The sequence below is a fragment of the Gracilinanus agilis genome, chromosome 1, assembly GCF_016433145.1.
Source record: "Gracilinanus agilis isolate LMUSP501 chromosome 1, AgileGrace, whole genome shotgun sequence".
NCBI lineage: Eukaryota > Metazoa > Chordata > Mammalia > Didelphimorphia > Didelphidae > Gracilinanus > Gracilinanus agilis.
Window position 1 is genome coordinate 27,788,122 of NC_058130.1, and position 23,890 is coordinate 27,812,011.

Genomic DNA, 23,890 nt, shown 5'->3' on the forward strand with positions numbered 1-23,890 from the left:
TCTCCATCCTCTTCCACAGGAGGAGACACCGTCATGGTTTTCTCTGTACACGTGCCAATCCCCATTACTCTACAATTCAAACTCAGGATGGCTCCAAGTCAGCAGCAAGTTCCACACTTCTTTCCTGTGTTATCACATGGGCCTTCTCTTTTCAAGGTTCAAATGTGGAGTGGTTGTAAAGTGCTGCAAATTCTGCCAGATTTGAATAATCATTGCAAAAATGTCTCATTTTTTTCAGAGCTTTCACATCCATAACTTCTTTGATCATTACAATAATCTCATGAGATAAGTAGCATAACTTAGGGCTATTATCTTCATACTACAAATGAGGAGACTTCTACTCATGAATGCTAAGGGACTTGTCCAAGCCTGGAACTGAGATTAAAACCTAAAAGGAATCCATCTCACAGAACCATGGATAAATTACTTTTTAATGGCCTCCAAATCTGAAGTATTCTACAAATCTGAACTATATTTCTTTCAAAATATCAGCCTTTTGTCTTAAAAAATTTTAATTCTGAATGATAAAAAAATAAACTTTTGTGGGTAGCTGGGTGGCTCAGTGGATTGAGAGCCAGGCCCAGAGACGGGAGGTCCTGGATTCAAATATGGCCTCAGATACTTCCTAGCTGTGTGACCCTGGGCAAGTCACTTAACCCCCATTGAGCCCATATTACTCTTCTGCCTTGGAACCAATACACAGTACTGGTTCTAAGGCAGAAGGTAAGGGTTTTTTTTCTTTTTTTTTTTTAAACCTTTAACTTCTGTGTATTGGCTCCTAGGTGGAAGAGTGGTAAGGGTGGGCAATGGAGGTCAAGTGACTTGCCCAGGGTCACACAGCTGGGAAATGTCTGAAGCTAGATTTGAACCTAGGACCTCCTGTCTCTAGATCTGACTCTCAATCCACTGAGCTACCCAGCTGCCCCTGGTAAGGGTTTTAAATAAAAAAATAAATGAACTTTAATACAATCCTAACAGTCACTAGAGTTTCTATACTCAAAATAATCTGAGGTCATTTTTCAAGGTCCAAATAGCCACTGAAGTTGACGCTTGACAACCAACCCAATAAAGGACCTCCTGTTTATTTTCAGCTAGGATAATTCAAGTTTTAGAACACTGAAAGAATATTGAACCAACATGTTATAGCTCAAGGTGAATAAATCATTTGTGAATTATATATGCATTGTATTCAAATGGTTCATTCAAGGATTTTGCACTATTAAGTATTATGAAAATGTAGCTCTGCTCAAGGTCTTTTTCAAGAATTCATTGGGAAAGGGGTATCAAAGGCAAGAGCTTGTCTCTTACTAGTAGCAGGTAGCTCCTTTAGCCATTACCTCAGTTAAGAAACAAGGATAAATCCATAACTACAGCAGGGCAACTAGAGTTTTGTCAAAGCTGCTGACATGGGTAGTGGACTTCTGCACACTCATCCAGAAATCACGCTTTGCAGTCTTCTGCTGGCCCTTGCACCACAGAGATTTAATGGGGCGGGTAAGAGAAAGAAAATCTTGGAAAAGGGCAAGAGAACTGAGCTGCAGGACAGAGATCAGAGAATGAAATAATGAGGACATGCTGTTCCCTCTCCTGAGACAATCCTTAGTTTGTCCATCTCTCTAGAAACCTGTCTGTGACTCCATCTACTTTCAAATGAATTTCCTTCAGGAGGCTAATTATAGCTTGGGATTAATAAACATGAAGAGAATTAATGATAATTAAGGGAAGGATTATTCTCTTAGTGAAAAGAACTTCTAGAACTATCCCAAAATTGTAATGGTATCTTCTATTTCAATGAGTACTCTTGGGATGAATAAAAGAATTTTCTCCCTGGGATGATTCTCCTCCCCCTTCTCTGTCTATTTGCCACCCCAATGCCCTTTTATGATGTTCAATGATACCCTCCCAGGGTCACCATTTTAGGAGAGACTCCAGCCATGCCTCACCTCACTAATGCCTGACTTCTCTTCCTTCATACCCTTCATACTTCTATTTCAGCTGTAGGTAGTCCCTTCCTGCCATGTTTTAATAGTAGTTGACACAAGCACTCCTATCTCTACCATTTATTTGAAGTCTAGGGATGTAGGACCATTCCTTGTGACATTTTCTGCCCATGCATGGAAGGGTTTGCTAAAAAAATGTTTTCTTGACCTTGAAAATACTTATGATGCTGTTGCAGAGAACATTCTAGTGGGAGTGGAAGAAGCAAGTACCTCGGTCTTCACCAAGGTGTCCTTTGCTCCAGTATCTAGTCTCCTCTACCAGAGGAGACAACATTGGCTTAATCCCCCATCTAGAACTTGATATATTGCCAGACAAGATAGAACCATAAACCAAATAGTAAAGTAGCTAACTGGAAAAATTAGCAAGGTGACAAAGAAAAATCAAGGAATAAATTAATACTCTGTCTCTCATATTCAAAAATGTGAATGGGCTCCCACAGAATGACAGACCAGTGAAGAAGGGTTTATGGTCTTCCCAATAAAATCCTTAAGAAACTTGTCATTTGGCATAAGAGAGGATATATGTTTCAGCATACTCTACAGGTAGCTGCCCTTCCTAAGTACACATAGCTCCCTCTACCAGCAGCTGGTGTGGTCCAGAAATTCCCTTGCTGCTGCTCTCATTTGCCCTGCATCTGCCCCAGTCGAGCTTAGTGAATTCATAGCTTGGCTGCTGCCCTCTGCCTCCACAACTGTCATCCTATAACATCTCTCCCACTGCTGCTGCCCTCTGCCTCTGCAACTCATATCCTTGGCCACTTCTGGGAAAGGTCATGTCTTCCTTATTGTGAGCCATCTGACTTCCATCCCTTCATTGCAAAAGGAGAGGACTATGGAAGCAGAACATCACAAATATCACAACACCCAGGTAACACATTGCCTAATTTTGCCAAACTACTTTTTTTTCTCTTTTTTGTTTACACTTTGTCATAAAGGATGACTCTCGGGATGGGCCAAAGGACAAGGTAGTCATATTTAAAAATGAAGGTGATTTTTTTTAAGTTAGAAAATTTTAAAATGTTTAGTGAAATCATATGCCTGGACCAACATGTCTCAGTACTAATTGATGGATTTTTAGCTCTAATGGTACACAAAAGGATTCTTCTGGCTGTAGGACTGTAAGATTTGTAGGCTCATCTCCACTTAATGGAAGGTCCCTCAGCCTTTACTCCTAGCTAAATAAGAACATCTGTATGTCATTCACTTCTTCCTCTACTTCAAGTTGCAAACAAGATACCTGCTGAGTCTTTTTGAGTCTGAGGATAAATATTCATAGCTTTCATTTTAGTTTTCATTTGCTTTTTCAACTTTCTTCCTGTTCTCCATTAATTAGATCAGATCACACAAGTGGCCTTGAGAGCTCTCTATAGTCATATGGGGAGAAAAAGGCTCTAAATCACTGTTGATTAAAGAAATGCAAATTAAAATAACTCTGAAGTATCACCTCACACCTATCAGATTTGCTGATATGAGAAAAAAGGAAAATGACAAATGTTGGAAGGGAGGTGGAAAACTTGGAACATTAATGCACTGTTGTTGGAATTGTGAACTGATCTAGCCATTCTGGAAAGCAATTTGGAGCTATATCCAACAGGCTATAAAACTGTGCATCCCCTTGGTCCAACAATATCACTACTAGGTATGTATCATAAAGAGATCAAAGAAAAGCAAAAATGATCTATATTACAAAAATATTTAAAGCAGCTCTTTTTGTGGTGGCAAAGAAATGAAAATTGAGAGGATTCCCATCAACTGGAGAATGCCTGAACAAGTTATGTTATATAATTGCAGTGGCAACCTATCATGCTATAAGAAATGACAAGCAGGATGCTTTCAGAAATACCTGAGAAGTCTTATACGAACTGATGCAAAGTGAAGTGAGCAGAAACAGAACAGTGTACACAGGAACAGCAATATTATATGATGGTCAACTGTGAATAACTTAGCTAATCTCAGCAATACAATGATCCCAAACAGTTCTGAGAGTCCAAGGAGCAAGACAAAAGATGGATTTAAAGTACTTTTTATCATTTAAAGGTTATCTGACACTGGCTATGAGGATAAGTTGCAGAAGATCAGAGAATTTCGTAGGGTTTATCTGAGGTCCTCAACATCAGGGAGTTAAATTCTGAATATAATTCCAAGAAACAGAACCTCTGACACTTCTTGAGCCTCCAGCTGGCCTTCCTGCCACCTCTCCAACCTCTAAGAGTAAAATGGGTATAGCCCAAGCATCATCCCATTTTCATCCACCCCACATGGCCTTTTACCCCACCGGTATCCAAATTACTCAAGGTTGGGATAGCCAGAAACCTGCTGGTTTTCCAAGCTCTTCCCCCAACATGTTTAAGCCAGCAAGTTACCCAAGATGGAACTCTAGAAAAGAGCAAGAGACAGTGAGACATTCTTCTCTTTCATCAGAAGTCTTCTTCTGTGCCTGCTCACTGGGATCAAAGACTGAAAATTACAAGCTAAACCCATGTGTGTGTGAGTGTGTATGTACTGTGGTGGTAGTGGTGGTGGTAGTGCCATACGTTAGCCCTAAAGATGCTGAAGAGAACATGCAGTGAGCACTCATTACCCCTCACATTTGTTAAACTGAGCCATTACTCAGACAACTATCATTTCTCTTCTGCCTCTTCGTTCTGAACTCTCCAGACTTCCTCGTTTATTTTTGTTTTGTTTTGTTTTTTATTCTTTTATTATTACTCCAAATGTTTACAAATCCAAACAAAACAAGCATTTCCATATATAAGGAAAAAGACGACATCACACAACTCAAATCACAGATCTCCTATATGTTTAACTTACTTTTTTCATATCTACATAATAGATCCTGTCCATTAGTGTCTCAACTGCTGCCCATCCTCCCTGCATCACATAGGATACAGTCATGGCCTCTCTCATTTTTGGAAACCAAACTTGGAGTGAGGATCTTATATGTGTGTAATGTAGGGGACTAGACCCTCATCTTCCACCCAATGGATAGAAGGCACTAGAAACACTAGACGGGGAAAAGGAACAGCGAGCAACTCTGCATTCCTGATGTCACAGTAAAGCTCATGTCTCCCTAATGCCAGGAAGACATTTTATAAATATTAAAATGAGACAGCTAAATGGCTGACTTGAAGTCAGGAAGACTTAAGTTCAAATTCCACCTCAGACATTGACTAAACATGTGATGCTGGACAAGTCACTAGACCTTTCCTGGCCTCGGTTTCTTAGCTTTAAAATGGGAACAATGATGGCACCATCCTCCCAGTATCCTTATGAAGATCAAATATAAAGAGCTTTGGAAACTTTTTAAGTGTTATGCTATAGGATATATATATGTGTGTGTGTGTGTGTGTGTGTGTGTGTGTGTGTGTGTGTGTGTATACATACATATATATATATATGCTAGCTACACATATACACACATATACATCTTTTTATTATTGTTATTGACCCTATTTGAAGTTTTCTTGGATAAGATAATGGACTGGTTGCCATTTCCTTCTCCAGCTTATTTTATAGATGCCAGCTATTAAATGTGAGCTCTTATGATGGACTTCAAGTAATCAAATCATGCTTTAAAGCAGGGGTCGGCAACCTTTTTGGCCGTGAGAGCCATAAACGCCACATTTTTTAAAATGTAATTTCGTGAGAGCCGTCCAGTGCTCACAGTGCCGCTCCTGTAACAGCACCTGGAAAAAAAATGGATTTTATGGCTCCCGCAGAAAGAGCCATATCTGGCCCTCAAAAGAGCCAGATATGGCTTGAGACCCATATGTTGCCAACCCCTGCTTTAAAGGGATCTGGCTAGTTAAAGAAAACTTTTAATACATCCTTTTGTTAAAATAACTTTATTGTAAAATACATAAACACTCCCAAAACCAGCTTATTGGTTGCTTGTTTTTTTTGGGGGGGGGCGGTTTACATATTGCATTTTCTTTAAACATTGCACACCAGTATTTAAATAGCCATTAGCTCCATTTATAAAAGCATGTCCTAGTGGAGTTTGCCACACCTGCCAATCCACTCCAGACACTAATCAATCAGACAACAGCTCGGGAGTCTAGACCAAAAGAAAAAAAAAACAAGTGTCAGACCCAGGTGACTGCCATAAGATGAAGAAAAATGAAATTTGTCAGGGAAAGTTTTTTAGGCGTCTTAAAGACACATTTCGCGAGCAAAACATTCTTGCCACTGACGTCCTTGTCCCTGCCAAATGGCTGAACATCAGGAAGTGATAAGATTTTATCAGTGGAAATGACATTAGCAAAAATGTTGCCATCTGCTTTGAGGCTGCCCCCTAAGGGCTCGGGGACCTTCCTATTGACCCGCAGCTGAAACATTCAGCATGTGTTTGCTTCATTGGAATGGTGACACAGTGAGAAGAGGGACTGGTTAACTTTGTTGAATTCCCAGAACTCTGTACAGTGCTTTCCACTCAATAAACACTTTCTTCATTCATTCACTATAGCTCTATGTCAAAGAAGTGAACTTTAGGAGGGGGGGGGCGGGTTGCCTTGAAGGGTACTAAGTGGACAGCGAGGTGGCACAGTGGGTAGAGCTCTGGGTCTGAAGTCAGGGAGTCTTTTTTTCTGAGTTCAAATTTGGCTTCAGACTCCCAGTAGCTATATGATCCTGGCCAAGTCACAGTTTCCTCATCTGAAAAATGAGCTGGAGAAGGAAATGGCTAATCACTCCCAGTGTCAAATAGGGTCACAAAGAGATGGGCTTGACTGAAAAATAACAAAAACACAGTTGTTTGAGTATGGTCTCCCTCATTAGAATTTGAGCTTTTGCTGCATTCTCTTCTGAGGTAGGGTCTTAGCTCTTCTAATAGCTTCTTGTGAGAGAATTGCTGTAAAGGGGAGGGCCACGGGACCATCGCTCCCCCAAGGCCAAATGGCCCCCTAAGAAATGGGCCTGGATCTTGGCCTTTTCCCTTGTTCTTTTGTGGGTACAGTCTCCAGTCTGGACAGAGAGTGAGACTTCTGGAGATACAGGAATCCAGTCTGGGTATTACAATAGTAATACTTGGAGGAGCAAGGATCTGGTACTCTAACTGGCAAGCAATATAGGCTTTAAAAGTGAACTTTTCAGGGCAGCTGGGTAGCTCAGTAGATTGAGAGCCAGGCCTAGAGAAGGGAGGTCCTGGGTTCAAATCTGGCCTCAGACACTTCCCAGCTGTGTGACCCTGGGCAAGTCACTTGAACCCCATTGCCTACCCTTACCACTCTTCTGCCTTGGAGCCAATACACAGTATTGATCCCAAGACAGAAGGTAAGGGTCTAAAAAAAAATAAAATAGATCTAGCCATTCTGGAGAGCAATTTCTATGTAAACTGGGCAAATCATGTAATTTCCTTGGGTTTCTATTTTTTTCACCAGTGAAGTAAGGAAGTTAAATTAACTGGTCTCTAGGACCCCTACTAGTCCTAGACCTATGATTCTATGAAGCAGGAGTTGTCATTTCATTTATTATGATCTCTTAGCATCCCTAACTACCTTCAAGGTTAAGCCCAAGCATCTCTAATGCTTGGACTAAAAGACTTCTGAGTTGCCTCTCAGCTCTAGATCTATGAGCCTAAGTCAGTGATGATGAACCTATGGCACAGGTGGCAAAGATGGCAAGCAGAGTGCTCTCTGTGGGCACACAGGCCAACATTGCCACCAAACACCTCCCCCCACCCCAAGTTCATTACCAGAAAGGCAGAGGGACTTGGGCAGAGCTGCTCCCCTCCCCTTCTTCACCATGCCTGATGACATTTTTTCACATCACCCTGCCCAGCAGTCCAATGGGAGTGCACAGGGGATAAGGTGGGCAGCTCACAGGTGGCAAAGCTGGAGGGGAGCAGAGCAATTGGGCCAATCCCCTCCCACTCTTCACATGAACCTCTCATCTCCTGCCCCTCTGCCCAGCAGCCCAATGGGAACACTTCTTCCTTCCCCTGTCTGGGGAAGACATTAATGTATTGTTGATGGAATTGTGAACTGACCCAGCCATTCTGGAGAGCAATTTCCATGTGAACTGGGCAAATCATTTAACTTCCTTGAGTTTCTATTTCTTCGCCAGTAAAGTGAGAAAGTTGAATTAACTGGTCTCTAGGACCCTTTAACTTCCCCTGCCTGGGGAAGACCTGTCTTGGTCTCTGGAGGAGATGAGGTATGGAATTCTTATAGGAGGCCAGCACACCACTCAGTCTAGCGGGTGGAGTGGGGTAGGGCCTGGCATTCCATCTCCAAAAGGTTCACCATCACTGGCCCAAGTGCTATCTCCTACAAGATCCCCTGCTGATTCCCTCAGCTGTTAGTGTTCTATACCTTGAAATTGATTATTCTATATATATTTTATATTTACTCAACTGTGTTGATCAACTGGCTTTATGAAGCACTGGGCTAAGAGTAGTTATTCTCTACTCCCCTGTAAACTCCTTGAAGGCAAGAACTTCCATATTTATCTTTGTACTGGCACATACTAGTCACTTAAGACATGATTGTTGCATTGAATTGAGGATCAAGTCCAGAATACCTATTCATTCATGTAATTACTTAAGTTTACTCAGTATTTTAAAAATAAAACAATGTGGACAGTATCTCCAGTGTCAAAAGTCCTCTCTGTTGTTTAAGGCAAATATGATTTTAATTGTCCTGACTAATTACTGGAAAACTCTGAAAGTCAGTGATCTCATACTATTTTGGTAACAATGCAACCAAATGATAACATCTATTTTTTTCTTACCAGTTTAAGAAAAAATAGCACAATCTCCAAAAACAGCAGATGAAATCTCATAGTCTAAACATCCATAAGGTAAAAAATTAGAGTTTCATAAAAGAAAGGGAAGTGGTTTGCATAAACACATGACTAGGAAGTATCAGACCCTAGATTTAAACCCAAATCTCCTGGCCAAAGTCACAACCAAGGTCTGGCAGCCAAAGCTTCGTCCCAGGGCACTAAACTCTGGAAGGCTGACAACCTTTCGTTTTTCAGTGGTACAGAAGCAACTGAAATGAGCAAGAAATAGTTCAGTCTGATTCTACAAATGATTCTACCTTCTCACCCCGTCACTTTAGTCCAGTGGTGGCTTCTACTCCAGGAGAGTTTTGCTTCCATTCCAGATTACCCTGCTACCAACATCTACCTCTCAGTTGCAGCCTCACTGTATCCCAGGGTTCTCTTATGTAGGCCAGTATCCTAAGGTTTCTGTCTTGTTCCTTTAGAGTACATTGTCCCATTCGCCATATACCCTGGAGTCTCTCCAGAAATGGAACTTATCTTTAAAAATTGATATGGGGGAGCAGCTGGGTAGTTCAGGGAATTGAGAGCCAGGCCTAGAGACAGGAGGTCCTGGGTTCAAATCTGACCTCAGACACTTCTTCACTGTGGGACCCTGGGCAAGTCACTTTACTCCCATTGTCTAGCCCTTACCATTCTTTTGCCTTGGAACCAAAATATTTTTGTATTAATTCTAAGACAGAAGGTAAGGTGTTTTTTTTTTTAATTAATAAGGAGGGCAGCTAGGTGGCTCAGTGGACTGAGAGTCAGGCTCAAAGATGGGACTCAATCCTGGGTTCAATGGCTTCAGACACTTCCTAGCTGTGTGACCCTGGGTAAGTCACTTAATCCCCACTGCCTAGCCCTTACCATTCACTCTTCTGCCTTAGAACCAATACACAGTACCGATTCTAAGTTGCAAGGTAAGGGTGTTGTTTTTTTTTTTTAATTTGCTATGAGAATTATTTGCCCTTAGGCACCCAAACATATTTTTCATGAGTTAAAACTAATTAAACTCAGTTTTCCAATGGATTTTAAAACTATATCCTATTCTCCTCATGTCTACGTTATTGGTTGAAACTGGAACCAGCTTATTAGAGAAACTAAATGAAGGTCTAAAGAAAAGAGAACCATTACTTAGAAACCATACTAAGTTTCTGAGTCACAAAATGAGTCTAGATGTAGTGAGGGGTGATTAAATACAGGGTTCCTTCCCTATATCTCGTCACCACTAAAGTCATCCTTCATTTAGTGAAATTTTAAGAAACATTTTGACAGGTCAGCCTTCCTCTCTATGGGTCCATAAGTCAGCCCACTTTGGAGTAAAATATAGGGGCTTGGGCCAGCAGCACTGAGTCAGAATGAGAAAGCAGAGCATGACGGCCTTAATCTCGAACGAATTGGGGCTATTAATTGGCGAGCAAACCACTGCGATTGCACGCTGCGATACAAGTTTACCTAGTCGGCTACGATGTGTTTTTCCCCTGAGAAAAGGGCAACAGAGTAGATAATTCTCGAGCAAGAACACTGGGAGAGCGGTTGAAATGTGACATCTGATTCACAAGCAGATAGATCTGCCTGGTGGTGAGTTCAAAACTATTATCACGTACATGTTGATTTGATGCAATATGCATGATTAGGCGACTTAATTGTATGTTATAAAGGAAGCTGTGACCTTTCCAATCCTCTCTTAGATAGGCTGTTGAGTTATCGGGAGGAGGGTGAGAAGACTGTGTGGGAGCCTGACAAAATGTTGCCGTTTCTTTATGTAATTACCAGAGTTTGTTCAATGCTCTTAAAAAAATAGCATTGAATGTTTCTAATGTCAATGGCTGGCTAGAGAAAAACATGGCCCCTCAATATATGGATGAATAGCTCCTGGGAAACTATGAACACCAGCAGTCTAACACTAGCTTGGTGATAATTTGACAACACAGAAAATTTTTGTATCTATTCCTCAGTTTAGGGGAAACAGCACGTGCTAAATGCTGACAAACTGATGGGATATCCTGGTCTATCCACTTATAAGGTAAAAGAAAATCATGTCATTCATTCATTCATTCAACAAATATTCCTTCTGTACCTACTAAAAGCTAGACAAGAAGTAGTTAGTTAGAAAGCTGGCCTTAAAATCAGAAATTTGATCTGGTCTCAGGTTCTGCCTCTGACCCTTAGTCACCTGGCTGGGTAACCCTCGGCAAGTCATTTAACTTCTTGATGCTCTGGGCAGCTCTTTAAAACTAGAAGTCCCAGTTTGTACCCCAAAGAGATCATAGATAAAAAGACTTGTACAAAAATATTTATAGCTGTGCTTTTTGTGGTGGCAACAAACTGGAAAAGGAGGGTTTGCCCGTCAATTGGGGAATGGCTGAACAAACTGTGGTATATGCTGGTGATGGAATACTATTGTGCTCAAAGGAATAATAAACTGGAGGGATTCCATGTGAACTGGAAAGACCTCCAGGAATTGATGCAGAGTGAAAGGAGCAGAACCAGAAGAACATTATACACAGAGACTGATACACTGTGGTAAAATCGAATGTAATGGACTTCTGTACTAGCAGCAATGCAATGACCCAGGACAAATCTGAGGGATCTATGGAAAAGACACTACCCACATTCAGAGGAAGAACTGCAGGAGTGGAAACACAGGAAAAAAAACAACTGCTTGAGCACATGAGTTGATGCGGACGTGACTGGGGATGTAGACTCGAAACAACCACACCAATGCAACTATCAATAATATGGAAATAGGTCTTGATCGATGACACATGTTAAAATCAGTGGAAATGTGTGTCGGTTATGAGGGGGTAGTGAAGGGGATAATAAGAACATGAATCATGTAACCATAGAAAATTTTTCTAAAAAATAATTTAAAAAAATAAAATAAAACTAGAAGTCCCAGAAAAAGTGTTGACTTTCATTGGTAGAAAGAGTTTCTTCCTCTAATCAGAATGAACATACTTATTTCTTTGCTTATTGTTTTTCCATTAGATTGTAAGCTCCTTGTGAGAAGGGCCTGTCTTATGCCCTTTTTTATATCTCCAGAAACTAGGACAGCCCCTAACACAAAGCAGGCATTTAATAAATATACATTGGGTGACTGCCTTCCTGGCTGGGGTTCTTTATACCAGTGAAATTGCATCATGGATTCAATCCCTGTCTCAATGGAAAGAAAACATTGTTTCTGCCCACAAGGAACTTATGATTTCATAGAGAATATGAGGAAAGAAACTAAAATGTAAATAGAATGTCATAAATGTATATATTGTATATATGCACATTTACATAAATGTAAACATGTATTCATTAATACAGTACATATTTATACTCCATGCAAAGTGAATATTATAAAAAAGGTAAGATATCTTCCTTCATCTACTTAGGATCAGGGGGTGCTTTAGGAAGGAAGTGACTTTAGATTTCAGTTTTAAGGAATGAGTAATATATATTAAAAAGGAGAAATTGAGAGGAAGGGAGTAGTTGGACATTCCAGGCACTGGAAACATCACCAAGGATAGTACAGAGGAAGGAAAGGGTGGGATGTGCTCATGAAACATTAATTAATTGCATTTTCCTGGAGGAAAGAGAGGTGGTGTTCAAATCAGTTAGGAATGGGGCAACTAAACCATACATAAGGGTACCTGTAGGCTGTATATCGACTTAGAAACCCACATGTTCATCTTATCTGTGTTTTATTGTATATTTTGTTAAGCATTTCCCAATTAGATTAATCTGGTTCAGGCAGTGCTTGGGAAAATTATGGGGCTGAAGTGTTTGACACTTCTGGTGAATGAAAAGAGATAGAGTGAGAAATAAAACTAAAAGGCAGGTTGACTCTGGAGGGCAAAGGACCTTAAATACTAGACAAAGAACTGTGGAATTATTCATTAGGAAATGGGGAACTATTGAAAGGTTTTGAGGAGTAAAGTGATGACTTCAGATCTGTGCACTAGGTAAAGTAATCTAGCAGTGATATGGAGAATTCATTAGAAGATGGAGAAAGGGTCAATTAGGTAGCACGATGGATAAAAGAGGAGGAGAAGGAGGACGAGGGGGAGGAAGAAGAGGAAGAGGAAGAAGGATGAGAAAGTAAATTAGAGGTGAAGAAAGAAATCAAGAAGTTATGCAGTTAATTGAGGACCATGGTTTTAGCAGTAGGCATGAAAGAAGGAGCTGTAGGAGGGAATTTTATAGAAGAAGAATCAATAGGAAAACTTAGTTATAAGAGATGAAGAAAAATGAGTACTCAAAGATGATTGACTTAACTCCAAGTCCAAGTAACCGGGGAAAATAATGAACACACAGTACCAATGTCACATCATCCACAACATGATATATATTTTTTTTACCATCCAATGTTTAGCTAGACTGCTAATATCTTAAATCATGGGCGGGGGATTAGAATGATGATGGGGAGTGGTGAATGTAGATATCCGGTCCATTACAAAATCAATAATAACAAGGATAATTAGTTCTGTCAAACAACAGAACAAAATAGAAAGGATTAAGTTTTGTTTCAGAAAAGAACCATCATTATCAATTGAAGCTATCTGTGTACAGAGAATGAAATGTAGCAAAGCCAAGGCAATCTCTGGCAGAGCTTCAGGGCTCAACGATGCCCTGTAATTAAATGCACCAGAATGATTGCACTGATTTTCTTCTTTGCTTTGTGTGAATATAGCCTCAGATGGGAACAATAGTTTCATGGTTCTTAGTCCAAACAACATAGATTACCTTTAAGGCAGCATTCTCTGGGTCCTTGGCTCTCACTTTGTAAAGGACTGTGCCCACAGCAGTGTCCTCTGGAATATAAATCTCTGTAACTGCCAGGAGAGGTAAAACATTCAAGCATAAGTCTAGTGTCACAAGCCACTCTAAGTATTAAAAAGCAGAGTATGTTTTAGGTAACGCTAAGGGCATCGTTGACATTCAATCAACAGCCAGTGCAATATCTGATGGATTAGATTAAGACACAGAAGACCGGAATTCTAGGTCTGATTCTGATACTTACTCTATTGGAGGTCTATTTCCTCATCTGAAGAAAAAAAAAAGGATAATGATACACACCTTCCCTGCCTTACAGAGTTGAGTGCAAATCAAATAAGATAATGCATACAAATTTACTTTATTAACTGCAATACATTATGAAAAATTAAAGTATTATTCTCTAACCAGAGGGGATAGCACTTTCCCTGAATTCCTCTAGCTTTTTACATCTCTTATGTACTTAATGCATTTTGCTGCCTTGTAAAGACAGTCAGGTTCCCTGAGAGCTCTGTTAGTTAGCTATTTCTCATGTATTTACAATATCTTCTTGCTTCTTCTTTGCCCCTCAGCCTCAGATCATTAAAACTTCTTTATATTCCTTTGTTGTGGTGGTGGTGGTGGTGGTGCAGTCATTTTCAATCATGCCAGACTCTTCATGAGCCCATTTGGGGTATTCTTGGACAAAATACTGCAGTGGTTTAGCATTTCCTTTTCCAGTTCATTTTACAGATGAGGAAATTGAGGCCAACAGGGTTAAGTGACTTGACCAAGGTCACACAGGGAGTCAGTGTCTGAGACTGGATTTGAACTTTGGTCCTCCTGTCTCCAGGGTCAAAGCTCTATACACTGTGCCACCTAGACACCCATACTTTACTATATATATATTCCACATTAGAACATAAGCTTCTTAAGGGTAGGGTGGGTTATCAACCATTAGTTATACCAGATGGCCAGTGTAATCTCTTTCAGCTCTGAGATTCTGTCACTCAGGAAAAAGATTACCATTCCTTTGAAACTGTGCTTCAGCAGGAAATAAACATCGAAGGCTGGCTAACTCGTTAGGTGTCTCTGGTCACAAAGAAGAAAGCAGGAAGAGCTAATGTCTACAAATTGGATCCTGAATAGATAGTCCTAGGGTTCATGTGCAGAGAATGTGATAACTCTATAAGTAACGAAAACAAAAGCATAGATAGTATCAAAGATGGAGTAATCCCAGAGTTTCACCTGGGATTAGTACCTGATGTGAATGTACTATGCATANATATATATATATATATATTCCACATTAGAACATAAGCTTCTTAAGGGTAGGGTGGGTTATCAACCATTAGTTATACCAGATGGCCAGTGTAATCTCTTTCAGCTCTGAGATTCTGTCACTCAGGAAAAAGATTACCATTCCTTTGAAACTGTGCTTCAGCAGGAAATAAACATCAAAGGCTGGCTAACTCGTTAGGTGTCTCTGGTCACAAAGAAGAAAGCAGGAAGAGCTAATGTCTACAAATTGGATCCTGAATAGATAGTCCTAGGGTTCATGTGCAGAGAATGTGATAACTCTATAAGTAAGGAAAACAAAAGCATAGATAGCATCAAAGATGGAGTAATCCCAGAGTTTCACCTGGGATTGGTACCTGATGTGAATGTACTGCTATGCATAAACAGAGTCATTCAGATAGTTTCTTAAAAATAAAAATCACCCTGTACCTTGGTCAACTTGAGCAAGCGATCCGATGAAAGTTGGTGGTTCGTTGACATCTACAATCTGGATCAAAATGGTCTGAGATGCTGAATTGTCTCCACTGTCTTTGGCAAAGATTACCAAAGTGTAGAAAGCCACCATTTCAAAGTCCAGCTTAGGTTCCTTGGCCATTATCAGCTAATTAAAAGAGATTGCTCAAGGTGTAAAAATTTTCAGATAGAAGGCTGATCAAAAGATAGAGACAACTGGAGGAGGCAAAAGCATCTCCATCAGTCACATTACTCTGGTAGAGATAAGCCTTTGTTTGGAATTATATCTCACTCAGGAGAATGTAGCGCTAGGGGAGGAGGAAGGGCAGGATATGCCCAGCAAAACCTGGTTAAAAGGATTGAGACAATTTCCTTGGACCAGAGTACTGTCAACTCATTCCTTCTCGTCTCCTGCCATTATCCTCATCTCCTTCCTAAAGGAAACCTAGACTGTTCATCAGTCCCTATAAATGAATCTTTGCCTTATCTTTCTAGATTATCCCCTCAATTCCATGCCATCTCCCCGCCATGCCCCTTATATGCCCTCTTCTTCCAACAATTTCTTTATGTGTTTTCTTTCCCCATTAGAATGTAAGCTCTTTGAAGGCAGGGACCACCTTGCTTGCTTGTGTTTGCAGCCCCTGCCTTTAACAGAATGCCTGGCACACATTAATGCTTAATAAATGTTTCAGACCTAAAAGAAAAATTCCTAAATATTGTAACTAATTAATCAAATTAAATTAATACATTTAATAATAATAATAAAATAATTAGTAAATCAATTATTATTTGTAATGCAAGGAAGAGGCACAGAAAGGGGAAAAAAATCTAATTTTCCTAAAGGGCTCCTTTAACACAGAAAAATCACAAAAATCAAAGAAAATGCTTACAACAATGCATGGGAATACAGAGTAACAAATTGAATGTCAAGAAACATCTGCCCTAACAAGTTATAGGTGATTTCATGGCATGCATAATTAAAACAGGATACAGATGGTAAAAACAGCAATTTATTATAAAAAGAAATATTCATTTAAACAGGATACTGGCTATAGAAAGTTTTTCCCATTTAAGTGTTATTATATTTTTTTGCTTCCCCAGGAAACTAAAAGTCCTGTTAAATTGAGTCAGAATTATTTAGATTCAAAGTGTGTTATTGTTGTTTTCAGTTGTTTTTAGCCACGTCTGACTCTTCCTGACCTCATTTGGAATTTTGTTGGCAAATATACCGATACTGAGTGGTTTGTCATTTTCTTCTCCAGTTTATTTGACAGATGAGGAAAGTGAGGCAAACAGAGTTAAGTGACTTGCCCAGGTTCACACAGCCATTATATACATGAGGCCAGATTTGAACTCAGGAAGATAAAAATCTTTTTGATTCCAGGTCAGTGCACCACTTAGCTGACCTAGGTTCCAAGTTTCTCTGTCACTATCTACCTATCAACCAAACTCACTTCATATTCTTTCCTTTTAGAGGCTCCATATTCCACCTGGTGTTCCTCAAGCTCATATCTTTACAAAGGCAATCCTTTATACATTGAAACCAGGAGAGAAAGCAATTTCACCTATCCTCCTTAGTGTCCATCAAGGTGCAGAAGGCTTTCTCCATTTCCCTAGCTATATAAATGCTCTCCTTTGCCTCAAATCTTCTTGCTGTTTCCTGTTGTGGTCCTCTCTTGAAAGCTGAGCTTGTTTTTCTTTTTCCCTTTGTACCCCTAGAACTTAACAGTCACCTGCAAAATAGTAGGCCCTAAATGATGTTTTGGGATTGGATTAAATTAAAATGTGATAATTTTACATAAGATCTAGGACCAGAGAATGAATTTCTCTGTCTCAAGAACTATAAATAATAACCTCCTAGTAACCCTATGCCTACTTATCTGCCTGATTCAGCAAACATACTTTAGCCTCCTCATTGGTTGACATATTGAATATTTGCTTGGCAAATGTTGTTTCTAAAGCTGTCCAGTTGAGAACCAGAGAACCAGAGAACCAGGTGTCACATCTTTTATTCTATAGGAAAACTTCCTTGAAAATCCCCTTTAGGGCTTTCTGTGATTATTACAGAATCTAATCCCTCTCCCCAAATTCTATATTGATGGTGAAATAATCCCTTGTCTTGATCCTCACCTCAAGCAAGGTCAAGGTTCATCTGGAAGTTTCTGCCCACCTTCTTAGTCTGATCCACACCTGTGAGCCAAGAGCCTCCCATACCCAGCAACTGATATGATCCCAAGAAGAAGACAAGCAAGCAGATTTCATCAGACTTAGGACCAAATTCTATTAACTCTGTGAACTCTATCCTTGCCCCTATTTGTGGTGGGGCAGTAGTCAATCTTGATGGACTGACTCACTGGCTTGGACCATATCTGCCTAGATATAAGCACTTACTATATGCCAGATACTATGCCTCCATAAGCACCAAAAGATGCAAAGAAGTGCAGAAATTGTCCTTGGCATCAAGAAGCTTACATTCCAACAGATGACATTTAAATATTAGATACATAGAAAGGTTGTATACATAGTAGATGGCAGTTAATATTTTTTAACTTTTTAGTTTTAATAAATTTTCAAATAAGTTTTCCAGTCATATGATCCATATTGTCTCACTTCCTTCTTCCCTCCCCTAAACAATTCAATCTGGATTATACATGTATTATCATGCAAAACATATTGTTCACTTTCGTAAAAGAATAATCTTATAGAACCAAAAATCCCAAAACATACACCCAAATAAACAAGTGATAAATCATATATTTTCATCTGCATTCCTACTCTAACAGTTATTCCTCTGGAGGTGGATAGAATTCTTTATCATAAATGCTCAGAATTGCCCTAGATCATTGTATTGCTATTGGTAACAATTTGATCATTTCACAATATTGCAGTTACTGTGTATAATGTTCTCCTGGTTCTTCTTATTTCACTCTGCATCAGTTCACATGGATCTTTCCAGCTTTTTCTGAAGTCATCCTGTTCATCATTCCTTATAGCACAACAGTATTAGATGGCAGCTAAATTGAATTAGTAAGTCTTTAGCAACTGGGGGAAATGGGACTGGCCTCCTGCATATGGTAGAATTCGATATGATTCTTAAAGGGAAACTAAGAAGCAAAAGTGATGGAGCAAATCATGCCAAGGATAAGGGCCAACCTATGCAAAGTCAGAAAAATGGAGTTTCTCACATTCGAGGAACTGCCAGTAAGTAATGGTAGCTGGATCATAGAGTCCTTGGAGAGTTTTATAAACTAACCTCCATATACCTGACCATTGGACTGCTTAGACTTGTAGAATTTTCCAAAGATCTTTTATCTGTATTCCTAGGCAGAGCCCCCTTTGTCTAGACCTTGTCCATGACCAGAAAAGTGAACTACTTCCATTTGAATTCTCTTGGGAAGATTTGGAAGATTACCTGCCATGATAAGGTCCCAGATACAGAAGGCCTCTCTTGAGCTGAACTACCAAGCATTCATATTCTATGCAAAAAAGACAACTCTGATAGCTTGGCCACATAGCCCAAATGCCAAATGCTTGCTTACCTATAAGAATAAGGTAAGCAGGGGGCAGCTGGGTAGCTCAGTGGAGTGAGAGTCAGGCCTAGAGACAGGAGGTCCTAGGTTCAAACTTGGCCTCAGCCACTTCCCAGCTGTGTGACCCTGGGCAAGTCACTTGACCCCCATTGCCCACCCTTACCACTCTTCCACCTATGAGGCAATACATCGAAGTTAAGGGTTTAAAAATAAATAAGTAAACAAATAAATAAATAAATAATGTTAAAAAAAAAAAAGAATAAGGTAAGCACTCACATAGAGGTCAGAAGAAGCAAAACAAGGACACTATGAGGATCTCTCTGAAGAATTTTATTATGTGAGATGCTGGCACAGGAGCACCCAGCATCATGTGCTCATATCAAAGAAGGCACTGTACTCCATGAGCAAAGCAGAATCACAGTACTGCAAAGGAAATGTGAGATGTTCAAAAGCAGAGACATCCCCACCCAAAATGATCTAACACACTAATTGTGCCTATTGTGGTACAGCCTTCTGAACTACTATGGGATTGAATGACACACTACCTTGATCCCAAAACCATGATATCTTCGATCCTCTTCAAAAATGAAGGACAAACAATTCCACAACCATCTATGCCCCAATGAGACAATAGTACTTATCTCTTACTGTGCCACAAAATCATGAAATGTGAATATTAGAAGGAACTTCAATAACCATTTTCAAGACCAACCAATATTAGAAAGAATTTCCCACTATAGCATATCCATCACCTCTCAGGCAGCCCATTTCATTTTTTTTCAAGCCCTTACATTCCATCTTAGAATCAATTCTATGATTGCAGAAGAGAAGTAAGGACTAGTTAGTGGAAATTAAGTGACTTGCTCAGGGTCACAAAGCTAGGAAGTGAAGAGGCCAGATTTGAAACCAGGACATCTTTTTTTTACTTTTGGACAGCTCTCATTGTTGGAAAGTAGTTTTTCTTTATATCAAATTGGCCTCTTTGTAATTTCCACTCATTCTTCCTTCTTCTGCCTTCAGAGATGAAACAGAACAAATCTATTCTCTCCTCCATATACTAGCCCTTCAATTTCTTGAGGACGGCTTTCAAGGTCCACCTGAGTTTTTTCTTTCCCAAGTGAAATTTGCTTAATTTCTTCAACTTATCATCATCTAAGTTAGACTCAAGGCCCTTTATTATCCTGATTGCTTCTTCTGGGCACTCTCCAGCTTATCAAGGTTTAATCATAGTAGCCAGAGACATATACAATGATTTTAATGTAGCATTGCTACAGCAGAGTATAGAAGGACTATAACCTCCTTATTCCTGAAAGCTCCACCTCACTTAATGCAATCCAAGATTTAATTAACTTTTTTGATTGCTTCATCACACTGCTGATTCATAATGAAACTATAGTTTGATTATGAAAAGCATTATGTCTGTTCCTCAGTACAACCCTATAGCAGAGTAGTATGATATTTAAGCAACAAAGAGCAACATACTATTATACCAAGGGTAGAAAAAGTTCTGACATCAGGAGATCTGGGTTCAAATTCCATGTCTTATGACTTTGGGAAAATCATCTAACTTCTGTGAATCCCAGGTTGCTTGTTGGAATATATATTTATAAAAGGTTAATAATATTTGTGCTCCCTACCTACTAGTTGGCTTTGAGAAATTGTATTATAAACCTTAAAGCACGTTTTTAATCAGGTAAATTATGTTTTCTACTCTAAGAATAATTGTGTTTGCTGTGGCATACTGCCCAGGACAAAGCTACTAGACTGGTAGACCAGGAGAATGTTGACTTCTAACCTTGCCACCTGCCTGGAAATGCCCTCCAAATAAACCAATAATCTATTATTCACCAAACCTGATTGTCTTTTTTCAGTCCTCATTGTTCTTGATCCATCTGATGTCTTTGACACCATTAACCCGTCCTCCTGGATACTCTCTTCTCTCTTCATTTTCATAGAGAATTTATTCTCTCCTGTTTGCTTCTTAATCATCTGATTTCTAATTCTTCGTCATTTTTGCTAACTCATCAGCTACATCATGTCCCCTAATTGTGCATATTTCTTGGGAGTCTGCCCTGTTCCCTCTCCCCCACCTTCTTAACTCTCTTCAGAACCTCATCAGCTCCCTCAGATTCAATTATCATCTTTATGTAGATGACTCCCAGATCTATAGATCTAACCAGTCTTTCACCAAGCTTCAATCCTACAACACTAATTGGCTATTAGACATTTCAAACTGGATGACCTGAAGACATCTCAAATTCAACAAGTCTAACAGACTAATTTAATCTGCCTGGGTTCATAATACTAGTTTACATACTTATCCTCATCTCTTTAGTCTCCTTTATCCCATGTATCCAATCAGTAGCCAAATCATGCTGTTTCTATCTCCAAGCTATCTCTGAAAGCTAACCTCTTCTCTCTTCCTATCAGCATCTTCTCCATCACCAGTCATCCTGACTTTTGTCTTGCCATTGGACTTCCAAAGTGGGCGCTGCTGCCCCCAGGTGGGTGCTGCAGCAATCCAGGGGAGCAATGATGGCCACACTTTTTTTGTATTATATTCTATTCTGAGTTCAATAAATAGTTTCATAATTTCCAGGGCACTAAGTAATATTTTTTCTAGAAAGGGGGCGGTAGGCCAAAAAATTTGGGAACCACTGCTCTAGAAGAAAGAGTGAGGCTGGCAACTTTGCATAACTCTGCCTCAATTAAATCCTGTTCACCCTTAAGCCAAAATAATACCTTGTGTTTTCATTGATCTTCTTTGAAATGAAGGACAAATAACCATTTTTCTTCTTATGTAGTTATCACCTTAAAGCAGATCCTCATAACTTCTCATCTAGATTATTACAATAGATTTATAATTAGTCTGTTTCCTAAAGTCTTTCGCCACTTCAGTGTATTAATTAGAATCTTAAACCCTTGGACTCCATCTCCCAAAATTCCTTTTCTATTTCATGTAGATGTGTATTTCATGTAGGTGTGTAGTTGTTTGTATATAGTTTCAGGGCCTCCGCTCCCTCGTTCTCTCTTCCACATTAGTGACTCTGGTGAGCTCCTCTCTGCTCCAGGTTAAATTTAATGAATATTATTAAATATAATACTTGGAGTATTGGATATTAATTTTTAAATCTACATCAGTCCATCAATACTGATGCCAAAGTGATTTCCCTTAAGTACATATCTGACCATGTCACTCCTCTACTCAACCAACTTTAGTAATTCCCTAGTGCTCATAGGATAAAACATTGTCAACTATTCAGCATTTAAAGCTTCTTATGTCCTTATCCCAGCCTAATTTTCCAACCTCACAGAAGGAATTCAACAAAATCAGTACCTTACTGATTACTTGATAATAGATTTCAGCTAAGTACTCAACTGTCTCATATTTTCTTTGTGAACAAGATGGGAAAGAGATAAGGACTAAATGACAGTGGTTTGATGGATCTGGACCTAGTTGAAATAGTAGACTGAAAAGATACCCATGAATGCTCCTTTGTCAGTTAGGAGTGAGATCTCTAAAGACATGCCCCAAGAACCTGTATCTGGTGCTAGAAGAGTTGAACAAAAGCATAAATGGCATGCTTAGCCAATTGGAAATGACCCAAAGCTTTAAGTGATTACTAATCTATTAGACAGCAAAGACAAATACTGAAAAAATCTTAATAGACTAGAGATATGGGCCAATTCAAAAGAGCCAAAATTTACTAGGGATAAATGTAAAGTCCTATGTGGGATCAAAGAATTAATATGACAAGTATAAGATGAAGGCATAGCTAGTGAAAAGCAATTGGGCTTTTAGCAAATCATAAACAATATATGAGAGAGTCAAAAGTGTAATATAGCATCCCCAAAAGCAAATAACACTTTTTTAGACTAGTATTTTGTTGCTGATAATCTAGTTCGACTCTTGTGGTCCCACAGACCATACATAGCATGCCAGACTCTTCCAACCACTACTGTTTCCTGAAGTCTCTTCAAGTTCATGATCATTACTTCCATGATACTATCTATCCATCTCCATCCTCTGCTATCCCCTTCTCCTTTTGCCTTCAATCTTTCCCAAGAGTCTTTTTCAATGAGTCCTGTCCTCTCAATATATGGCCAAAGTAAGTTTTAGCTTTGACATCTGTCCTCTCAATGAATAGTATGAATTAATTTCTTTAAGTATTGAGTAATTTGACCTCCTTGCTGACCAAGGGACTCTCAAAAGTCTTCTTCAGCACCACAATTCAAAAACATTGATTCTATGGCACTTACCTTTTATTTTAGTCCAACTCTCCCAGTCATACATTATGACTAGAAAACCCATGGCTTTGACTTTTGTTTAGCAAACAGAGGTGCAAGGTCCAAGAAAAATGATTATGCTCTACACTAATCATACCATATCTCAGTTGCTACATCCATCTATAGATATGGTGGGAAAATTTTCTGAGGAGAACATAATGGATATAGAAAGACCTATATGATAATCACGTGAAGGAACTGAGTATGTTAATCTTGAAGAAAAGAAGATTTGAGAGAACCCAATAGCTGCCTTCAAGGGTCTGTAGGGTTCATGAAGAAACGTGATTAGGCTGGTCTTCCAGAGAATAAAATTAGGAGCAATGGGTAGAAATATCAGAGAGGCAAATTTAGAGCAAATGCAAATTAGTTCACTCAGCTTTGGAATTCCTACCCTGGGGCTGATTGATTTCCTAAGGTCCTAAAAGTTTAAGTAGCTTAACTTTGCACTAATTCTTTTGGGACACCCCATGTATTTGAGGCAGCCAAGTGGTAAATTTGATAGAATGCTGAGCTTAGAATCAAGAAGACCTAAATTCAAGTCCTGAATTTGACATTTATTTCGTGACCCTGAGCAAGTCACTTAACATCTCTCAGCCTCAGTTTCCTTGACCATTAAATGAAGAAATTGAACTCAGTGGCCTCTAAAGTCCCTGCCAACTCTGAGTCCATGATTATGTTATCTAGCTTCTCCCAGACTGGACCATTTGTCATATGCCGTCTACCTGAGTAATCTTTCTGTCTATCCTGCCACTGAAGATACCCTCTTCCAGGCTCCATTTTCTAGTTCTTGCTTAGGACACATTAATCCACACT

At 39.5% G+C, this 23,890-nt stretch overlaps 1 protein-coding gene across 1 annotated transcript in view; it reads right to left on the bottom strand.

Annotated features, from left to right (window-relative positions):
• The window catches only part of LOC123246926 (cadherin-related family member 3-like), a 123,168-nt gene that overhangs the window by 59,702 nt on the left and 39,576 nt on the right, over positions 1 to 23,890 (bottom strand). Inside the window, exons 4-5 of the mRNA XM_044675702.1 lie at positions 15,237 to 15,408; positions 13,500 to 13,588 (exon numbers count right to left, since the gene is read on the bottom strand). Coding sequence (XP_044531637.1) covers positions 13,500 to 13,588; positions 15,237 to 15,408 — 261 coding nt within the window. The remainder of the gene's footprint in view (positions 1 to 13,499; positions 13,589 to 15,236; positions 15,409 to 23,890) is intronic.